The sequence below is a fragment of the Scophthalmus maximus genome, chromosome 10 (genome assembly GCF_022379125.1).
Source record: "Scophthalmus maximus strain ysfricsl-2021 chromosome 10, ASM2237912v1, whole genome shotgun sequence".
Taxonomy (NCBI): domain Eukaryota; kingdom Metazoa; phylum Chordata; class Actinopteri; order Pleuronectiformes; family Scophthalmidae; genus Scophthalmus; species Scophthalmus maximus.
Window position 1 is genome coordinate 19,378,409 of NC_061524.1, and position 18,536 is coordinate 19,396,944.

The 18,536-nt window shown below is 50.9% G+C and overlaps 1 protein-coding gene across 1 annotated transcript; it reads right to left on the reverse strand.

Annotated features, from left to right (window-relative positions):
• Nucleotides 1-237: 237 nt before the first annotated feature.
• gon4lb (gon-4 like b) lies at nucleotides 238-18,399 on the reverse strand. Its single transcript, XM_047335104.1, has 30 exons — nucleotides 18,243-18,399; nucleotides 16,622-16,936; nucleotides 16,307-16,381; nucleotides 15,862-15,912; nucleotides 15,740-15,778; nucleotides 15,139-15,243; nucleotides 14,855-14,926; nucleotides 14,658-14,777; nucleotides 14,350-14,578; nucleotides 13,678-13,779; nucleotides 13,543-13,583; nucleotides 13,091-13,200; nucleotides 11,976-12,210; nucleotides 9,475-9,561; nucleotides 7,817-8,003; nucleotides 7,590-7,740; nucleotides 7,357-7,507; nucleotides 7,131-7,244; nucleotides 5,612-6,628; nucleotides 5,091-5,340; nucleotides 4,855-5,012; nucleotides 4,574-4,771; nucleotides 4,353-4,496; nucleotides 3,874-4,176; nucleotides 3,703-3,801; nucleotides 3,522-3,624; nucleotides 2,315-2,447; nucleotides 1,238-1,483; nucleotides 1,045-1,147; nucleotides 238-457 (listed from the first exon to the last, which is right to left on the reverse strand). Exons 1-30 carry the CDS (start codon nucleotides 18,264-18,266, stop codon nucleotides 341-343), a joined length of 5,079 nt encoding a protein of 1,692 aa, XP_047191060.1. The 5' UTR covers nucleotides 18,267-18,399; the 3' UTR covers nucleotides 238-340.
• Nucleotides 18,400-18,536: the final 137 nt, after the last annotated feature.

An 18,536-nucleotide genomic window follows, 5' to 3' on the forward strand; every position in this document is an offset into this window, starting at 1 on the left:
GGTGAAGAAGAGTAGAAGAAAGGAGGAGAGGAAGAGGACGAGAGGAGGAGGAAGAGAGGAAGAATTAAGGAGGAGGACGAGGAGGTGAAGAAGAGAACAGAGGAGGTGAAGAATCGAGGAGGAGAGGTGGAGGAGGTGAAAAAGAGAAGAAGAGAGGAAGAGGAGGAGGTGGAGAAGAGAAGAGAGGAGGAGGTGAAGAAGAGAGGAGGTGAAGAAGAGAAGAGAGGATGTCTGAACTGGTCTGAAACTGTTTTATTGTTAAACAAATCATTTTACAAAAACAATAAATAGTTTTGAGTTTGATATTTACAGTTTTTACATGGACAGTTAACACATCAAGTCAGCTCTCCTCATCATTGGCTGCTGCAGGCTCAGTGGGAGGAGCCTCGTCCTCGGAGCTGGTCTGACGAGCCGCCGTCCGAAACAAACGCATCAGATCACGAAACCTTCGAGACACCTTGAGAATCGTGGGACAGAACAAGACTGAAGAGTCTTCTGGTGATGTCATGTTCATGCATCACTGTAATGATGACATCACCACATATCAGAAGGACACACACACACACACACACACACAATGTACAAACTCGACTCCTCCCCCTCTACAGATGTTTACACCAGAGCCGTTGAGAGGGAGAGTAGTGACAACCGAAGTCACGTGACTCATGTCGACTTCAGATAGTTCAGAACTGTGATCTTTGGTCATTAGTCGTCAATAAATGTATCAATTTACAGTAAAGCAGAGCGACATGCCGATGTGCTAGTTAGTCAATAGTTTTTTTTTAATCATAAATAAATCATAATCACTAGGATGTTGATTAGATTCAGATGTGCTGATAATATACAATCTGATTATTGATTCATTCTTCAGGAAGTGTTGAGAGGCTTCATTGGAGTGAACGGAGTTGTTGCGACTCTCTCTTTCAGCGGCTCTGGTTCACACATCTTCTCATTATCATGCGTCAGTGTTTCTAATCTGGACCAGGAAGAACAGATTTTGGGTCTCAGTGTGAACTTCCTGGTTAAATAAAAAGAGCAAATCACCTCACTGGGAGACTTGTTACCAAGCAGAGTAGATATGGCCTGGAACGTGTTCTGATTGGCTCCTTCCTGCTGACACATGGTCAGGATGACTCGATCTGCTTCTCTGTAAAACAACGACATGCAGTCAGGTCCTGCTGCTGCTTCTCCTCGGGAGGAGGAGCAGCAGCAGGAGGAGGAGGAGGAAGAGGAGTACCTGGTCCACAGGATGACTTTCTCTCCACTGGCTGTCAGAGAAATGTTCTTAGCACAGACGGGGAGGTCAGGAGGAGCAGAGGAGGAGGGAGGAGGAGCAGAGGAGAGAAGAGCAGAGGAGGGAGGAGGAGCAGAGGAGGGAGGAGCAGAAGAGGAGGGAGGAGGAGCAGAGGAGAGAAGAGCAGAGGAGGGAGGAGGAGCAGAGGAGGGAGGAGCAGAGGAGGAGGGAGGAGGAGCAGAGGAGAGAAGAGCAGAGGAGGGAGGAGGAGCAGAGGAGGGAGGAGGAGCAGAGTAGGGATGAATAGCAGAGAAGGGAGGAGAAGAGGAGACATGAGCAGAGGAGGGAGGAGCAGAGGAGACACAATCAGAGGAGGGAGGAGTAGCAGAGGAGAGAGGAGCAGAGGAGACACAATCAGAGGAGGGAGGAGTAGCAGAGGAGGGAGGAGCAGAGGAGGGAGGAGTAGCAGAGGAGAGAGGAGCAGAGGAGACATGAGCAGAGGAGGGAGGAGTAGCAGAGGAGGGAGGAGCAGAGGAGACACAATCAGAGGAGGGAGGAGTAGCAGAGGAGGGAGGAGCAGAGGAGACACAATCAGAGGAGGGAGGAGTAGCAGAGGAGGGAGGAGCAGAGGAGACATGAGCAGAGGAGGGAGGAGAAGAGGAGACATGAGCAGAGGAGGGAGGAGTAGCAGAGGAGGGAGAACTAGAGGAGGGATGAGCAGAAGAGGGAGCAGTAGAGGAGGGAGGAGAAGAGGAGAGATGAGCAGAGGAGGGAGGAGTAGCAGAGGAGGGAGGAGCAGAGGAGGGATGAGCAGAAGAAGGAGCAGCAGAGGAGGGAGGAGAAGAGGAGAGATGAGCAGAGGAAGGAGGAGTAGCAGAGAAGGGAGGAGCAGAGCAGAGAAGAGGAGCAGAGGAGGAGGGAGGAGAAGAGGAGGGAAGAGCAGAAGAGGGAGCAGCAGAGGAGGGATGAGCAGAAGAGGGAGCAGCAGAGGAGGGAGGAGGAGCAGAGGGAAACAAGGAGGCGGGGCTGACAGGAGGGGGGTGTAGCCCCTCCTCTCTCCTGCTCCTCTTCACCACTGGGCTGTGCTCATCAGTGTTCTTCCTTTCCTCCTCATCTTCATCATCATCATCTTCAAGCTCCTCCTCCTCCCCCTCTTCCTCCTCCTCTTCATCATTCAGACGAAACGAGGCTTCCCATGGTGCACTGCTTTGATCTGTTAGGGTGAAACACACACACACACACACACATCTGTCTTAATGATAACACATTGGCCTGGGTCGTAGACAGGTGTGTGGACAGGTGAAGACAGGTGTGTGGACAGGTGTGGACAGGTGAAGACAGGTGTGTGGACAGGTGTGGACAGGGGAAGGCAGGTGTGTGGAGAGGTGTGGACAGGTGAGGGTAGGTGTGTGGACAGGTGTGGGGACAAGTGTAGACAGAGGTGTGGACAGGTGTGGGGACAAGTGTAGACAGAGGTGTGGACAGGTGTAGACAGGTAAAGGCAGGTGAGTGGACAGGTGTAGACAGGTGAGGGTAGGTGTGTGGACAGGTGTATACAGGTAAAGGCAGGTGTGTGGACAGGTGTAGACAGGTGAAGGTAGGTGAGTGGACAGGTGTAGACAGGTGAGGGTAGGTGTGTGGACAGGTGTAGACAGGTAAAGGCAGGTGTGTGGACAGGTGTAGACAGGTGAAGGTAGGTGAGTGGACAGGTGTAGACAGGTGAGGGTAGGTGTGTGGACAGGTGTAGACAGGTGAAGGCAGGTGTGTGGACAGGTGTAGACAGGTGTAGAAAGGTGTGTGGACAAGTGTAGACAGAGGTGTGGACAGGTGTAGACAGGTGTGTGGAAAGGTGTGGACAGGTGTAGACAGGTGTGTGGATAGGTGTAGACAGGTGTGTGAACAGGTGTAGACAGGTGTGTGAACAGGTGTAGACGGGTGTGGGGACAGGTGTGGCCAGGTGTGGCCAGGTGCGTGGTCAGGTGTGTAGACAGGTGCATGGACAGGTGCATGGACAGGTGTGTAGACAGGTGTGTAGACAGGTGTGTGGACAGGTGTGGGTAGACAGGTGTGTGTGGACAGGTGAGGACAGGTGTGTGTGGACAGGTGTGGACAGGTGTGTAGACAGGTGTGTGAACAGGTGTGTGGACAGGTGTGGGTAGACAGGTGAGGACAGGTGTGTGTAGACAGGTGTGTGTGGACAGGTGTGGACAGGTGTGTGTGGACAGGTGTGGACAGGTGTGTGTAGACAGGTGTGTGTGGACAGGTGTGTGTGGACAGTCTGTGTCACCTTTCTGGTCCAGGTATTTGTCACATGGTTCTGTGTGGGTGGAGCTTAATTGAGAGTACAGAGGATCCAGGCTCTTCATTGCTCTGGACACGCCCCCTGAGGTCTGTAGGGAATATGAACAGGTGGGTCAGGTGTCTCAACTTGTTACTGATTCACAACTGCTACAACATTGAGGACAGACCTTGTTTCCATGACATCGAGAGCACCCCTTCCTCCTGTGTCTGCGGATCTTTGTGTCTCGACAGCGACAGGGCCAATCTTTGTCTGACCAATCGCAGTCCTGGAAACATACACATCATGAGATCAGAGTAAGGTGAGTGCTAAGGGTAAAAGTCTACGACTGCACTCTGACCTTGTAGTTTATGTGGGTGTCCATCTTCCTCCTCTGGCGCCGGCTCGTCACTGGTTGGATTTTATGCCCCTCTTCTTCCTCTTCAAGCTCTGGGAGCGTCACTTCCTCAAAGCCGCTGCTGGTTCCGCCTCCTGACACCTGGCCAACCCCATCTTCTAAACCTCCCCCTCCCTCCTCGGGCCAATGACCCTCTTCAAACTGTCCGGGACGGGCCGGAGGGGGGCGGAGGTCATCAAAAAATACCCAGAATTCAGCTTGTAGATGGGTGTGGCCTTTCAGCAGCATGGCCATCTGAGCTTTCAGCTGGAAACAAAGAGAACAGCTGATCAATAAGTTAAACAAGCTGCTGATCAATAAGTTCTTGTTGCGTTGACCCCGTCCCCTCGTGGATGCTGGGTGGACTCAGGTCAGAGGTCAGGGGTGAAGGGTTTCCTTGTGGATGCTGGGTGAACTCAAGTCTGGACTGGGTCAGGGGTTACCTCGTGGATGCTGGGTGGACTCAGGTCTGGACTGGTCTGAAGAGCTTTGATGATTTTCTGATAATGCGACGGATTATCTCCAAAACTGATTTCCAACTGTCGCAGGAAACGACGGCTGCGTTCAAACGCCTGCTGCTCTTCCCACTGCAGAGACACAGAGATAATCAATACTCAATCTATACCTAATCAATTCGATCCATCAATTCTCCCCCTGTTCTCACCAGCCCACACTGCAGCGCATGCTCAGGATGCAGGAATGCGGCGAAATCTCGGAGGAGGTCTGTGCGATCTCCCAGAATGCATCGCAGCTTCCTGAACAGCGTCACCACCTCCCGTCCGTCTCCCACCAGCTCAAACTCCTCCAGCAGAGTCACAAACTCCTCCACCTGCCCGGGTTCATCCTGCAGCGCCTCGCGCACCTGACCACACAGGAACAAAGAGGTCAAGGAGGTCAACATGGCCCTAACCCTGATCCTGGTCCAGGTGCAGCTCGACATCTCACCCGGCTCAGGTAGCTCTGGGCGAACGCCACGTCTTTGCTCTCTCTGTGAGGGTCGTTGTCCAGGATGCGTTCATCAAACAGAAGAAGCAACTTCGCAGCGTCTTTACTGCGACGCTGCTGACGACTCCGCCTCAGGCCGCACAGAGGTCGGCTCCGACCTGCGGAGACACAACGCTCAGAGGTCAAACAACAAACACATCAGGAGGAAGTGAGTGCACAACAGAGTGACCTCTGACCTCGTCCTCGTCCAGGACACCTCCCTCCTCCTCTGGACGTCCCTTCTCCCGGTGGCGTCTCCTTGCCTCCTCCAACCTTACTTCTCCTCACGTCTCCCAACTCCTCCCCTTTAGGCCCCTCCTCTTCCTCCTCTTCCTCCTCCTCTTCCTCCTCCTGAGAGCCAGGGGATGTCGGTGAATGATCCTCCTCCGAGTCCCCGTCACCGAGACGACGCTCCGCCGCAAGCCAGGTCAGCTGCTTCAGGGTCTCCTGAAAGGTCAGAGGTCAGCTGCTTTATGGTCTCCTGAGAGGTCAGAGGTCAGATGCTTCAGTCGGGGTTATGTATATATAAATATCTATATATATATCTATATATATATAGATATATATATATGATAAATTATAGATCTTAACAGTGAGATTCATAATGTGGTACTACACTAACCACAATCCTACAGTGCATCACACCTCAGAACTCAGGATCAAAACTCGTTCTAAAAGTGGGCGGTCCCCTCTGAACTCCCATCTTGCACCTGTTTACCTGCAGCTCTGGAACAGACAGCACCGACTCCTCCGAGGCTGATGACATCACTTCCTCCTCGTCTTCATCCTGTGTGAGGTCATCAAAGTCCTCCTCCTCCTCCTCCTCCTCTCCCTGTCGGTCCTGATTGTCATCCTTGTCTTTCTCTCCCTCCCCCTCCTCCCTCTCTTCTCCCCCGTCCTCCCTTTGTCCCTCCTCCTCCATCCCCTCCCCTCCCTGCTCCTCCCCACCACACCCACCTGCTTCCTCCTCTCCTCCTCCTCCTCCTCCTCCCTCTGTACCCTCTTCCTCCTCTCCACCAGTGTTATCTCCTCCATTCATACTGACGATGCCCACGGTCCAGTTCTCCTTCTCCTCCTCCTCCTCCTCCTCCTCCTCCTCCTCCTCCTCCTCCTCCTCCTCCTCCTCCACCTCCTCCACCTCCTCGGTTGGTCTGTGGAGCCCCAGGGCATGCTGGGAGGAGGCAGTTGGTGGAGCTGGTGGTGTCAACACCATCTGCAGAAAGAAGGGGCCTGACTTCATGGTGTCACTGGAGCAAGGGATGATGGGATTTGAAGTTACGGGGCTGGACAGTGAGGGGAGGGGGAGTTCAAGGGAGGCAGTCGGTTGCCTTGAAACACTCTGCTGTGTGCTCTGGCTAATAGGAAGGCAGGACTGGTCGATGTCAGCGCACACAGGGTGGACGGGGACTGGAAGAACAGTAGCCAATGGGGCACCTCCTGAGACAGGAGGCGGAGCCAAAAGAAGGGCTCCTGAAACACCAGGAGGAGGCAGAGACAGGTAGCTGATTGGCTGCAGGTCCACCAGTCTCTCTACCAGTCTGTCTGCCGGGGCTTTAGCGAGGGGCGGCAGAGAGGCATTGTGGGCCAGGGTGAAGAGACGTCTGTGGCGGGGTGGAGTTGGGCGGGCTGTCTTGTTGAGATAATAGGGGTGGAGCCTGAGGGTACAGCCCGGAGGGAGGGAGGCGGAGTAACAGGCGGCGCCCTGTCGGGTCTTCTGTACGATGTGTTGACTGTTCTACAGGTGAGAACACAAGAGAGTGAACCGTCGCTCATTGGCACCGGAGGAGGTCAATGGACAGTGACGTCACTTAGCAACATCTCTAAATATATCTTATATGCTGTAAGAAGAAATATTTGAACTCCAGCTAAATATTCACATTACGCAATGTCATGAAAGCCAATCAGCATTGACATCCTCCCGATGTCAGCGACAAAACGGGCAGATGTTCTCCTGTTTTGTTTACGAATGATCCGACTGGCAAACTGGCACAAGTATTCACTTTGTGTTTGTTGTGAACCCACTTACATGTTGTCTTATTGTGTTCACAACAAACATGAAGTGAATTTTAATATTACAGGATCATTTGTGTTTCCGTAAGTGACCTCAGTGACCTCAATCCTACCTAATTGGCTCGACATCGAGTTGAGTTCAAAAGTTTCAACTCGATTGAGTGAAGCAAATGAGGCGGTTTCCTGTTGTTGGAAAAGACTAAAAGTGATGGTTTGGTATCACAAACCTTCAGCCAGTTGGGCATGTGTGAGGTGTTTCTGTCCACTGGGGGGCGCTGGTCTCCAGTCCGGACACTGCAGGCGAGCGGCAGCGGTGGAACGACGCGATGAGTCATGAACAACTGCAATCACCAGAAGAAGAACTTCACCTGTTACGACAGCATCATTAAGATTCACTGATGAAGTCGGAAGGTGTGTAGTGACATCATCACAGGGATGTCACAGTGATGTCACCTTGATAACGTTGTTTAGCGGCGCTCTCGAGCCGCTCATCTCTCTGACGTGTTTCCTGACGTTCCATCGATTCTTACAGAGCAGGTATGAGCTGATCAGCTGATCGGACTGAACCGCCCCCTCGAAGTGCTTCAGGCCCAGAACGATCAGCCTGCACAGAGGCATCATGGTATATGTGATTGTCAGTATATGGAGTGAATATCACTCTGACAGTGTTTGCAGTGTGTCAGTACCCGTCCTCTCCTGCAGTGTAAATGCTCCTCTGGTGTTGGCTGTGGAGGGCGGGGTCGAGGCTACAGACAGGAAGTAGTTCTGGGTAGAGGAAGACGGGTCGGGTGGCGAAGAGCCAGGCGGCGTTTGCAGGCAGCAGAGGAAAAGCGTGACCTGAGCAGAAGCAGAAGAGTCTAAGAGACGGAGGAACGACCAAACAACAAATACAAACTTCATTTCTCCTCCTCACTGGTGGTCGCAGGAGTCATGGTCGGGAGCCATCGTCTGGAGGCAACAGGAGCAGCAGGAGCAGCAGGAAGCTCCTCCCTCTGCTCCACCTCCTGCAGGAGAGCCAGCGCCCCCTGGAGGTTACACACTCTGAAACTGCTGGGGAGTGAGGCCTCCTCCTGACGACCGCAAAACTGCTGAAGCTCCTCCTGGAAGAAGAGAGAGACTCGTGGAACATGTGGACGACTTTATCTGTCTGTCTGTATCTGTCTGTCTGTCTGTCTGTCTGTACCTGTCTCTCTGTGTCTGTCTGTATCTGTCTCTGTCTGTATCTGTCTGTCTGTCTGTCTGTCTCTCTCTGTCTGTCTCTCTCTCTGTGTCTGTCTGTATCTGTCTCTGTCTGTTTCTGTCTGTCTCTCTGTCTGTCTGTATCTGTCTGTCTGTCTGTCTGTCTCTCTCTGTATCTGTCTGTGTCTGTCTGTATCTGTCTGTCTGTCTGTATCTGTCTCTCTCTTTATCTGTCTGTGTCTGTCTGTCTGTCTCTCTCTGTGTCTGTCTGTCTGTCTGGGTCTGTTTGTCTGTCTCTCTCTGTGTCTGTTTGTCTGTCTCTCTCTCTGTCTGTCTGTGTCTGTCTCTCTCTGTCTCTGTCTGTCTCTCTCTGTGTCTGTCTGTGTGTGTGTGTGTGTGTCTGTTTGTCTGTCTCTCTCTGTGTCTGTCTGTCTGTCTGTATCTGTTTGTCTGTCTGGGTCTGTTTTTCTGTCTCTCTCTGTGTCTGTTTGTCTGTCTCTCTCTCTCTCTGTCTGTCTGTGTCTGTCTCTCTCTGTCTCTGTCTGTATCTCTCTGTGTCTGTGTGTCTGTTTGTCTGTCTCTCTCTGTGTCTGTCTGTCTGTCTGTATGTATCTGTTTGTCTGTCTGTATCTGTTTGTCTGTCTCTCTCTGTGTCTGTTTGTCTGTCTGTCTGTTTGTCTGTCTCTCTCTGTGTCTGTCTGTGTCTGTCTCTCTCTGTGTCTGTCTGTGTGTGTGTCTGTCTGTCTGTCTGTCTGTCTCAGTCACAGTGAAACCTCACAGTTTTAGGGAGGGGCGTGATCGATTCCTCGAGTAGTCCTCGTTTCAAATGAACTTGATTGGTGCACTCGTTTTTTGTGTGTGTGTGTGTATGTGTGTGTGTGCGTGCGCGCAGCACTCCTTGCTTCAGCGTTTGACCCGAGACACAAAGAGAATTGATTTTTGGAACCCGCACTTCGCCTCACCGTCCAAAAGAAGTTGTCTGATCTACACCATGGGGTGACTAGAAGACATGCACGGGACCGCAACGTCGCAAGTGCAGAGGCACTGGACATCCAACACCTGCTGATACCAGCGGAGTGCATCTTCTCCGCAGCGGGACTAAGCATTACGTGTTGGGTAGGCTGTGTTGCTGTGCATCGGTACTCCGGCACAAAGATGCGGTGCGTTCTAAAAATAGATTTAGAAAAACGAGTACTCGATTGGTCCTCGAGGAATTGATGCGATCCCTCAATCTTGGAATTTACATCTCGTACCCATCCCTACAGTTTTCATCCAATCAGGATTAAGCATGTTGGGGGTCAGGGATCAGGGGTAATTAAATGCATTAAAAGCTCAAACACAAACAGAGTGGAGTGTAAATGTTGTTATTGATAAATTATGATATGAACTGACCAGGTAACGTTTGGTGACGGAGGCTTCGTGATGCAGGACGTTGACGTGACGACTCAGCAGGTGAACCTGAGTCAGCAGCTGCACATGCTGAGGAGACAGGAAGTAACAGGAAGTAACAGAGCAAACCTGAAGTAACGGGAAGTAACAGAGCAAACCTGAAGTAACCGGAAGTAACAGAGCAGACAGAAAGCAATGGGAAGTAACAGAGCAGACAGGAAGTAACGGAAAGTAACAGAACAGACAGGAAGTAACAGAGCAGAGACAGAAGTAACAGAGCAGACCGGAAGTAACAGAAAGTAATAGATGAGACAAGAAGTAACAGGAAGTAACAGAGGAGAGAGATAGTAATGAGAAGTAACAGAGGAGACAGGAAGTAACAGAGCAGCCAGAAATTAACAGGAAGTATCAGAGGAGACAGGAAGTAACAGAGCAAAAGGGAAGTAACAGGAAGTAACAGACCAAAAGACAAGTAACAGGAAGTAACAAAGCACACAGGAGGTAACAGAGAACAAAGGAAGTAACAGGAAGTAACTACGGAAACAGGGAGTAGCAGAGCAGAGGGACCCGTTAAACTGGTCCATAGACGTCACATCCACTCTGTCGTGTCAGAGCGGCTGAGAGTCAGTCGGTCGGCAGTTCGATCCCAGCTTCCCTCGGTCCGCATGGCGATGTGTCCTTGGGCTCTTAAAGGGGCAGTAAGTGATTTTGGAGGAAGCTTGTTTCTCACTTTGTTGATGTTGTTGTTGTTGTTGTTGTTGTGATGTCACTGCTCTGGTACGTGAGACTGACGCACTGACCTCTGAGTGATGTTTACAGACTGAACACTGTTGTGGAAAGAGGAAATATTCACAGATTTTTACGAAACGTGTTTCGCTTCACAATCGCATACTGCCCCTTTAAGACTGTAACGAGCTTTGAACTAATGAGACCAGAATAGTACTAATAGTAATAGTCGCTGTTGCTATGGTTACGTCTGGCGTTGTTTCCCAGCCTCTGAATCAGAGAAGTGGAGAAACGCTGTTGGTCCCTTGTCAGTGTTTCAGTTTGTTAACGACGTTCTCTTCTCTGATTGGTTCTAATCAGTCATGACTCAATGACGCTTACACTTCCTGTCAGTAACACGTCCTGCTCTGACTTTTCATTGTCCCTCCTGCAGAGGAGTTTCTGTTACTAAGCAACCAACTGCAGAGGAGACAATCTACTTCCTGTTTACACCTGAGTGGTCACGTGTGTCGTCAGGTGTGTCAGTGTGGACGGAGATAATTTGTCTGGACGGAGGTTGAAGAAGTTTTAAAAATAAAAACGTAGTGGAAACTAGTGTTCGACCGATTTATCGGCCGATGTTTGCGTTTTTTACGTGTATCGGCATCGGCCGATGCGCGGCTGCTACGTTCGCCGATAGTGTTTTTGGGAGGGCGGATCTGGTCGCCTATCGGGCCCGGCCCCGCTCTCTCCGGAACCATGTACCCAGCGCCGTCGCGGTGCCTCTGCCCTCGGCTGCCGCGCTGCACGCCCGCTGGGTACCAACTCTCCCTCTCCTCCGGAGAGCGGGAGGGGGATTCAATGTCTCCCACCCCACTCTGCCGCTGGCTCCGGCCAGCTTAGTTGTGGGTCGCGTGGACGGAGCGCCCGGTGGGTTTGTGTCTTTCTCCTTTTTCTCCAAACCCTTTGCCTCGTGGAAACTGACTTTTTAATCTCGGGGGTCGCCGCCGACGGACAGGCGCGAGGCTCGTGGTTGCTGTTTTACGCATCCTCCACGTCCTCGCACTCTCTCTGCTCGTCGGCTGGCTCTGCTCTCTCCGTACCCTCCTTCTCTTCCCCGCCTTTCCCCTCTCTGCTTCGGCCGGGTTGGACTGGCGGAGCCCCCCGTTGGGCCCCGCGCAGAGTCGGGCGCGGCTGCCGCAGGCTTTGCGCAGGCTTTGCGCAGGGGATCCCGTTCGCGGGCGGACGAGTCCCGGTGCGGTGGGAACTCCCGAGATGCTCCAGAGCGACGTGAGCCTCGTCTCCCTCTACCCCAGGGAGGCGAGCCACGGCCTTCGCCATAACCCCACTTTCACTAAGACCTCAGATCAGACGAGACAACCCGCTGAATTTAATTCTATTTAACTATTAAATTGAGAGAGCAAAAGTAGCCTCCCGGGTCTCTACGTCGTGTATGTCCTTTGTTACGCGCGACTGTTGTCATGGCAGCGCAACGCCGTAGTTGCGCAGCAGACCCGGGGAGGAGCGAGGGGGAGCAAGGCGGAGCTTTGCGGAACACGAAGGGAGGGGGGCCAGGAGTGAGCAGGAAAGCGCTGGAATCGACCGTAGTCTCACAGGGCTGTTTATACAGAAAGAGGAGGGTGCTGTGTGGCTTGATCCTTGAGGTGTTTTGACATGGAATGGCAAAGACATGTAGTTCACACACCTCGAAAACCAATGTAACTTGTGTAAAAGGGGGCATAACATGGGCCCTTTAAAAAACACGACACATGACATAACATGGCTGCTCTCTGACGTACCTGCTGTATCTGCTGCTGCAGCTGGAGTCTCTGGCTGGAGTCCAGGCGGAGGACAGGACGCACCAGGCTCGGCAGCACTAGGACGGGTTGTGGGCGGGGTGTGTCCCTCGGGGAGCTTTTGTCACGGTGATGATTGGTTGTGTCCTGCAGGGCCCTCCTCTGCTGTAGAGCCTCGTACTGCTTTCTGAACGTTCGCCGTTGCTCCGTTAACATTCCGGCTAACGGAGCCTCGAAACTACAGGCGTGGACAAAGAGACAGTGACACAGAAACACTGAGGAGGTTCAACCTGGTTCCCTCTCACCTGTTGGGACAAACTGAGGGGCTTATGATGCTTATGACATATAGTGAGACAGGATGTCCGTCCCCAGCTGAACTCTTCTTCAGGTTTCTGTTTGAAGAAGAAGCAGCAGAGGACATTTCTCTTCCTCCCAACCCAAGCAGTCACAGCACTTCTCTGCTGCACCGTCCCAACAGGAGGATGGACGTCCCAACAGCAGGACGTCCCAACAGGACGACATCCCATCAGGAGGACGTCTCTTCGACTCGAATTAGATTCAAGACGTCACTGTGTTGAATAAGTGTTGATATAAGCCGCGTTTCCACCACAGGAACTAGGAACTAAAGGAGGAACTCATAACCTTGAACCAGGGTCTAAATTTAGATCCTGGGTAATTTATTGACCCTCGAAAAAGACCCTGCTCGGGAGGTAGTACTCACCGATGGGTCAGGAACTATGGGGGCAGGCTGCATGTTTGAAAGCCGATGACCAGCTGCAAGCTCTACTACTACTGTTTAGTTTTTTCACCGTGCTTCATCACGGACATGCAGAAGAGGAGCGACGACAAGGTGCAGGCTCTGCTGAGCATTTTAGTGGAGGACGATATCCAGCTGGAGTTTGAAACGACAAAGCGAAACGCCTTTGTCTTGCTCTTACTGCCACCTACTGGACTGGGGTGTAGTTACTGCTTTTCCATACCTCATCAGCCTGATTTGCATAAGCTCCAGGGCGCGGGGGAGACGCAGACAACAATGGGCCACAGGATCCTTTAGTTCCTGGAACTAAAAATTTGTTTGGTGGAAACGCGTCTATAGATAAACGTGTCTCAGGTTTTACCGTAAAGCCTGGGGGACATTGAATTTAGGTCCAGTCTGTGATAGGGCCTCCTCTTCCTCCCGCCCATCAGTTGCCACCTCCTCCTCTTCCTCTTCCTCCTCCTCCTGGAGCTGTAGTGACCAGACATCAGCAACAGAAAGTTCTGACGTGTCGTCAGTCTACTCGTGTGAAGGATTTAAATAAAAGACATTTAGTGCAGTTTGTCATAATCATCACACGACTTGTTGAGTTACGAAGTCTGTGTGTGTGCCTTGTGTCTGTGTCTGTTTGTGTGTGTGTGTGTGTGTGTGTGTGTGTCTGGGTCTGTGTGTGAGTGTGTGTGTGTGTGTGAGTGTGTGTGTGTCTGGGTCTGTGTGTGAGTGTGTGTGTGTGTAGAGGAAGTGTTGTCTGTAATACCAACAGTGACCACAGCTGCAGAGGGGGCAGTATATCATGAGATCACCCCCACTCACCGTGTCAAAGAGCTCGTCCAGCAGCTCGTTCACTTCCCTCTCTGAATCAGAGAAGAATAGTTCACAGTTAAGAGGAGAAGATGAAAAATGGATCCACAATCCCACAATGCAATGCTCCCGGACCAGAACACGTACTGGTGATCTGGACGGCCCGGTCTGTCCTGTAGTCCTCCAGGTCGGGTTCATCCATGTCATCCAGGAAGTTGTATTCAGGGTCGTCGTCATCATCTGCCTCCTCTGAGGACAAACAGTCTGAGATGTAAACGACAACAAACACACACACTTCCTGTTTGTTAGAGACCACAGCAGGAAGTGAACCTCTGTTCACAGAAACATGGCGACCTTCGACCTGCGTCAATCAGCATTATAGATCTGATCAGCTGATCAGCTGAGTGATTTCACTTCTTCACTTCACTGTTTTAGACACAAAAAAAAACCATAAACATGAAATATCATCACAAACATAATTCAATAACAATTAAAATGAATGACACAACACATTTTTTTAAATTTTAAAGTAAAAACTTTCACAACTAATTTATTGTAGAATAATGAGGTGGAACCACGTTGTGATTCTGTGTAATGAAGTGAGGTCATGAGGTCACAAGGTCACGACCCTTGAGATAATAGAAACTTTGCCTTCGCCGCTGGTTGTCGAGCCGTGACGGGTAAGAACCAATCAGAGAAGAGAGCGGGTCTTTGTGTCTGTAGTCAGGTTTTTGAGAAGGAAGAACCAACCAGAGGTCAAAGGTGAACAACAGGAAGATGAAATGAGGCAGACTGTCAGCCGAACCTCTGACCTCTGACCTTCGTTGTCGGGGGCCATGAGACCATGCAGCCACTTGGTCCAGTGACGCTCCTCCTCGCCCTGGGCGGCGCTCAGGTCGTACATGTCAGCCGTGATGTCAGGGGCCAGAAGCTCTGCCTCCAGCTGACCCAGAGGAACGTTAACCAGACGAAGTTTGGAACGTGTTCGGAACGCCAGACAGCCTTCATCATCATCGTCGTCATCATCGTCAGCTTTCCTGTCCAGAGACTGACAGACGGAGAGTTCAGGTGAGGGCGGGGCTACTTGGGTTTATGTGTGGGTGTGGCTTGGTTGGGGTCGGGGCTACCTGTTTCAAGGTGTAGGTGGGGCCACAGTCCAACTCTTCCTCCACAGCGTTCAGCCTCTCGAGGAAGGAGGATTCACCCGGAGCAAAGGTCATCGGCTGCTCCCTCTGGTGCCCTTGAGACTGCTAAACAAGAGAAAGTCAGAGGTCAGTGTACCTGTAGGGGTCAGAGTACCTGTAGGGGTCAGAGGTCAGGGTACCTGGTCTGCTGGTTGTCTGGGCTGACAAACTCTGAGAGGTGAGGCAAAGCTGTCTGCATCACTGAGGAGGGTCTGCACGCACGCACACACACACACACACACACACACACACACACACACACACACACACACACACACACACACACACACACACACACACACACACACACACACACACACACACACACACACACACACACACACACACACACACACACACACACAGTTATGGAATCAACAGGTTGCAGCAGCTGTGAAAGGTCAAAGGTCAGAGACCGACTCACCTCCTCAGCGGTGTCTTCGCCCTCCTCTTCCTCCTCCTCTTCATCAGGGCGATACTCTTCATCTGACGAGTCCTCCTCAAGGTCAATGTCCACAAACTGAGGACGCTGACAGTGAGACAGACAGGCAGAGAGACAGGTCAGAGAGACAAAGAGAGAGAGAGCCAGGACATTAGAGACAATCCTTCATACTTATATTCTACTTTAAATTTTTCATTGCAATGTTTACACATATTTTATCTTAATTTATCTCTAACCACCTGTGTGCATAAATATATAACTCCATATGTAAATAACTAGCGCACTGTTATTATGTATGTACATTGCTATTTTTATTTGTTCTTTTTTGACACATACTTTTGCAATGTAAACGTGTTTCCCATGCCAATAAAGCTGCTTTAAATTGGAAATTTAATTAAAAATTGAAATTGAAAATTGAAAATTGACAGGTCAGAGAGAGAGACAGAGAGACAGAGTGAGAGAGACAGAGAGAGAGAGAGAGACAGGTCAGAGAGAGAGAAAGGTCAGAGAAAGAGAGAGAGACAGACAGAGAGAGAGAGAGAGAGACAGGTCAGAGAGACAGGCAGACAGACAGACAGCTTACCGTGACTGTGTTCACAGCTGACAGACTCCAGTTCAGTGGCTGAAACAAGACAGACAGGTGGAGAACAGTTGATGAAGAGACTATTTTTAATGTAGCAGAGGATTATGGGAAGTCAAGTTTACCTGTCCTTCCTGGACAGCCTGCTTCAGTCTGGACCGAGTCATCTTGGGTTCCTGATGGACAACAAAGGCAGACAGGTAGTCAGACAAACAGACAAACAGGTAGTCAGACAGACAGGTAGTCAGTCAGACAGACAGACAGGTAATCAGTCAGACAGGAAGTGAGACAGGTAGTGAGACAGACAGGTAGTCAGACAGACAGACAGGTATCGACACAGGTAGTGAGACAGTCAGACAGGTAGGTAGTCAGATAGTCAGACAGACAGGTAGTCAGTCTGACAGACAGGTAATCAGACAGGAAGTCAGACAGACAGACAGGTAATCAGACAGACAGGTAATCAGTCAGACAGACAGACATGTAATCAGACAGACAGTCAGACAGACAGGTACTCAGTCTGACAGAGACAGACAGACAGACAGGAAGTGACAGGAGGAACATGAGACTCACAAACAGTGGAAGGTCCTGAGTGTCTCTGATCGCAGCTTTCATCATCAACACCACATGTTCATGGGTAATCACCTCCTGACACAAGACATGTCACATACATGTTACTTACAGGTTACATACATGTCACATACATGTTACATGTGGAGAGCATCACATATTTCTTCTCACAAAATCATTTCACACACGATCAAGACACATTATGAACTTCCTGCTAAGGGGATGAAGACTTATGACGTCACATGTTCATCTGACACCTCTCCATGTGGAGAATAAAAACACACACACACCCCACACACCCACACACACGTCGCTCACATGCAGGATGGCCCGCACGTTGCTGGACGTCAGGTTGTGCTGTCTGGACTTCATGTCTAGGTCGATGTCTAGTCGTCCCAGTTCATCATCGCTGGACTCATTGGTCTCCTTGGCGACCGCCTCCTCCCCCGTCACCCTGACCACCTGTGGTGACACACTCCTCAGGTGTGTCACTTGTGTTCGGTACACAGAGCAACTTCCTGTCACTGATTTCCTGTCCGTTGTGAGGACGCTGGTCTGCTGGTCTGTCCTCAGAGATTTAACGTTCACAGGACAAACGTTGTCTTCTCCTGACGCCCGTCTGCGGCTCGTCCACTGAAATACATCGAGGATCAATACACATGATCAGAAGCTAAGGACAGACAGCTAGTCACACATACATACATACATACATACAGACAGACAGACAGACAGACACACAGACAGGTAGTCACACTGACAGACAGACAGACAGGTAGTCAGACAGACAGACAGACAAACAGGTAGTCAGACAGACAAACACGTAGTCACACAGACAGACAGACAGACAGGTAGTCAGATTGACAGACAGACAGACAGTTAGTCACACAGACAGACAGACAGGTAGTCACACAGACAGACAGACAGGTAGTCAGACAGGCAAACACGTAGTCACACAGACAGACAGACAGACAGGTAGTCACACTGACTGACAGACAGACAGACAAACAGGTAGTCACACAGACAGACACACAGGTAGTCAGACAGACAAACACGTAGTCACACAGACAGACAGACAGACAGGTAGACACACTGACAGACAGACAGACAGACAGACAAACAGGTAGTCACACAGACAGACAGACAGGTAGTCAGACAGACAAACACGTAGTCACACAGACAGACAGACAGACAGGTAGACACACTGACAGACAGACAGGTAGTCAGACAGACAGACAGACAAACAGGTAGTCACACAGACAGACAGACAAACAGGTAGTCACACAGACAGACAGACAGGTAGTCAGACAGACAAACACGTAGTCACACAGACAGACAGACAGACAGACAGGTAGTCACACAGACAGACAGGTAGTCAGACAGACAAACACGTAGTCACACAGACAGACAGGTAGTCAGACAGACAAACACGTAGTCACACAGACAGACAGGTAGTCAGACAGACAAACACGTAGTCACACAGACAGACAGACAGACAGACAGGTAGTCACACAGACAGACAGGTAGTCAGACAGACAAACACGTAGTCACACAGACAGACAGGTAGTCAGACAGACAAACACGTAGTCACACAGACAGACAGGTAGTCAGACAGACAAACACGTAGTCACACAGACAGACAGACAGACAAATAGGTAGTCAGACAGACAGACAGACAGACAGACAAACAGGTAGTCACACAGACAGACAGGTAGTCAGACAGACAAACACGTAGTCACACAGACAGACAGGCAGACAGACAGGCAGGCAGGTAGTCAGATAACAACAGCAGCATTTAGATGCCCGGCAGCTAACGTAAGCTAAGCTAACACCGTGTGAGCCACTGAGCAGGCGCAGTGACTGCGGGTCAGTGGCAGGAACTTTCGGCGGCTAGAAGAATACTAGGAAGACGTTTGAAACAGAAAGAAGAGTCGATTTTTACCGTCACGTTGATACGGGCAGCCATCACTCAGTCCGCCATATTAGCACTGCTAGCTCCACTTCCGCTAACAACAATAAGACTTCCTCCTCCTGCGCCTCTTCTTCTTCGAGGTCTCTTCCTCTGAGTCACATTACCGCCACCTTCCGGTTCCACGCCTCCATTATTCTTCCTCTCCCTCTATGGCGTCTTCGTCTTATTCTTCCTCTTCACTCACATTAAAATCACTCACATGAACAACCGACACATGTTGACGAATAGAAGACCGTTGTTTTTAGGTGCACTCCGATGTTGAAT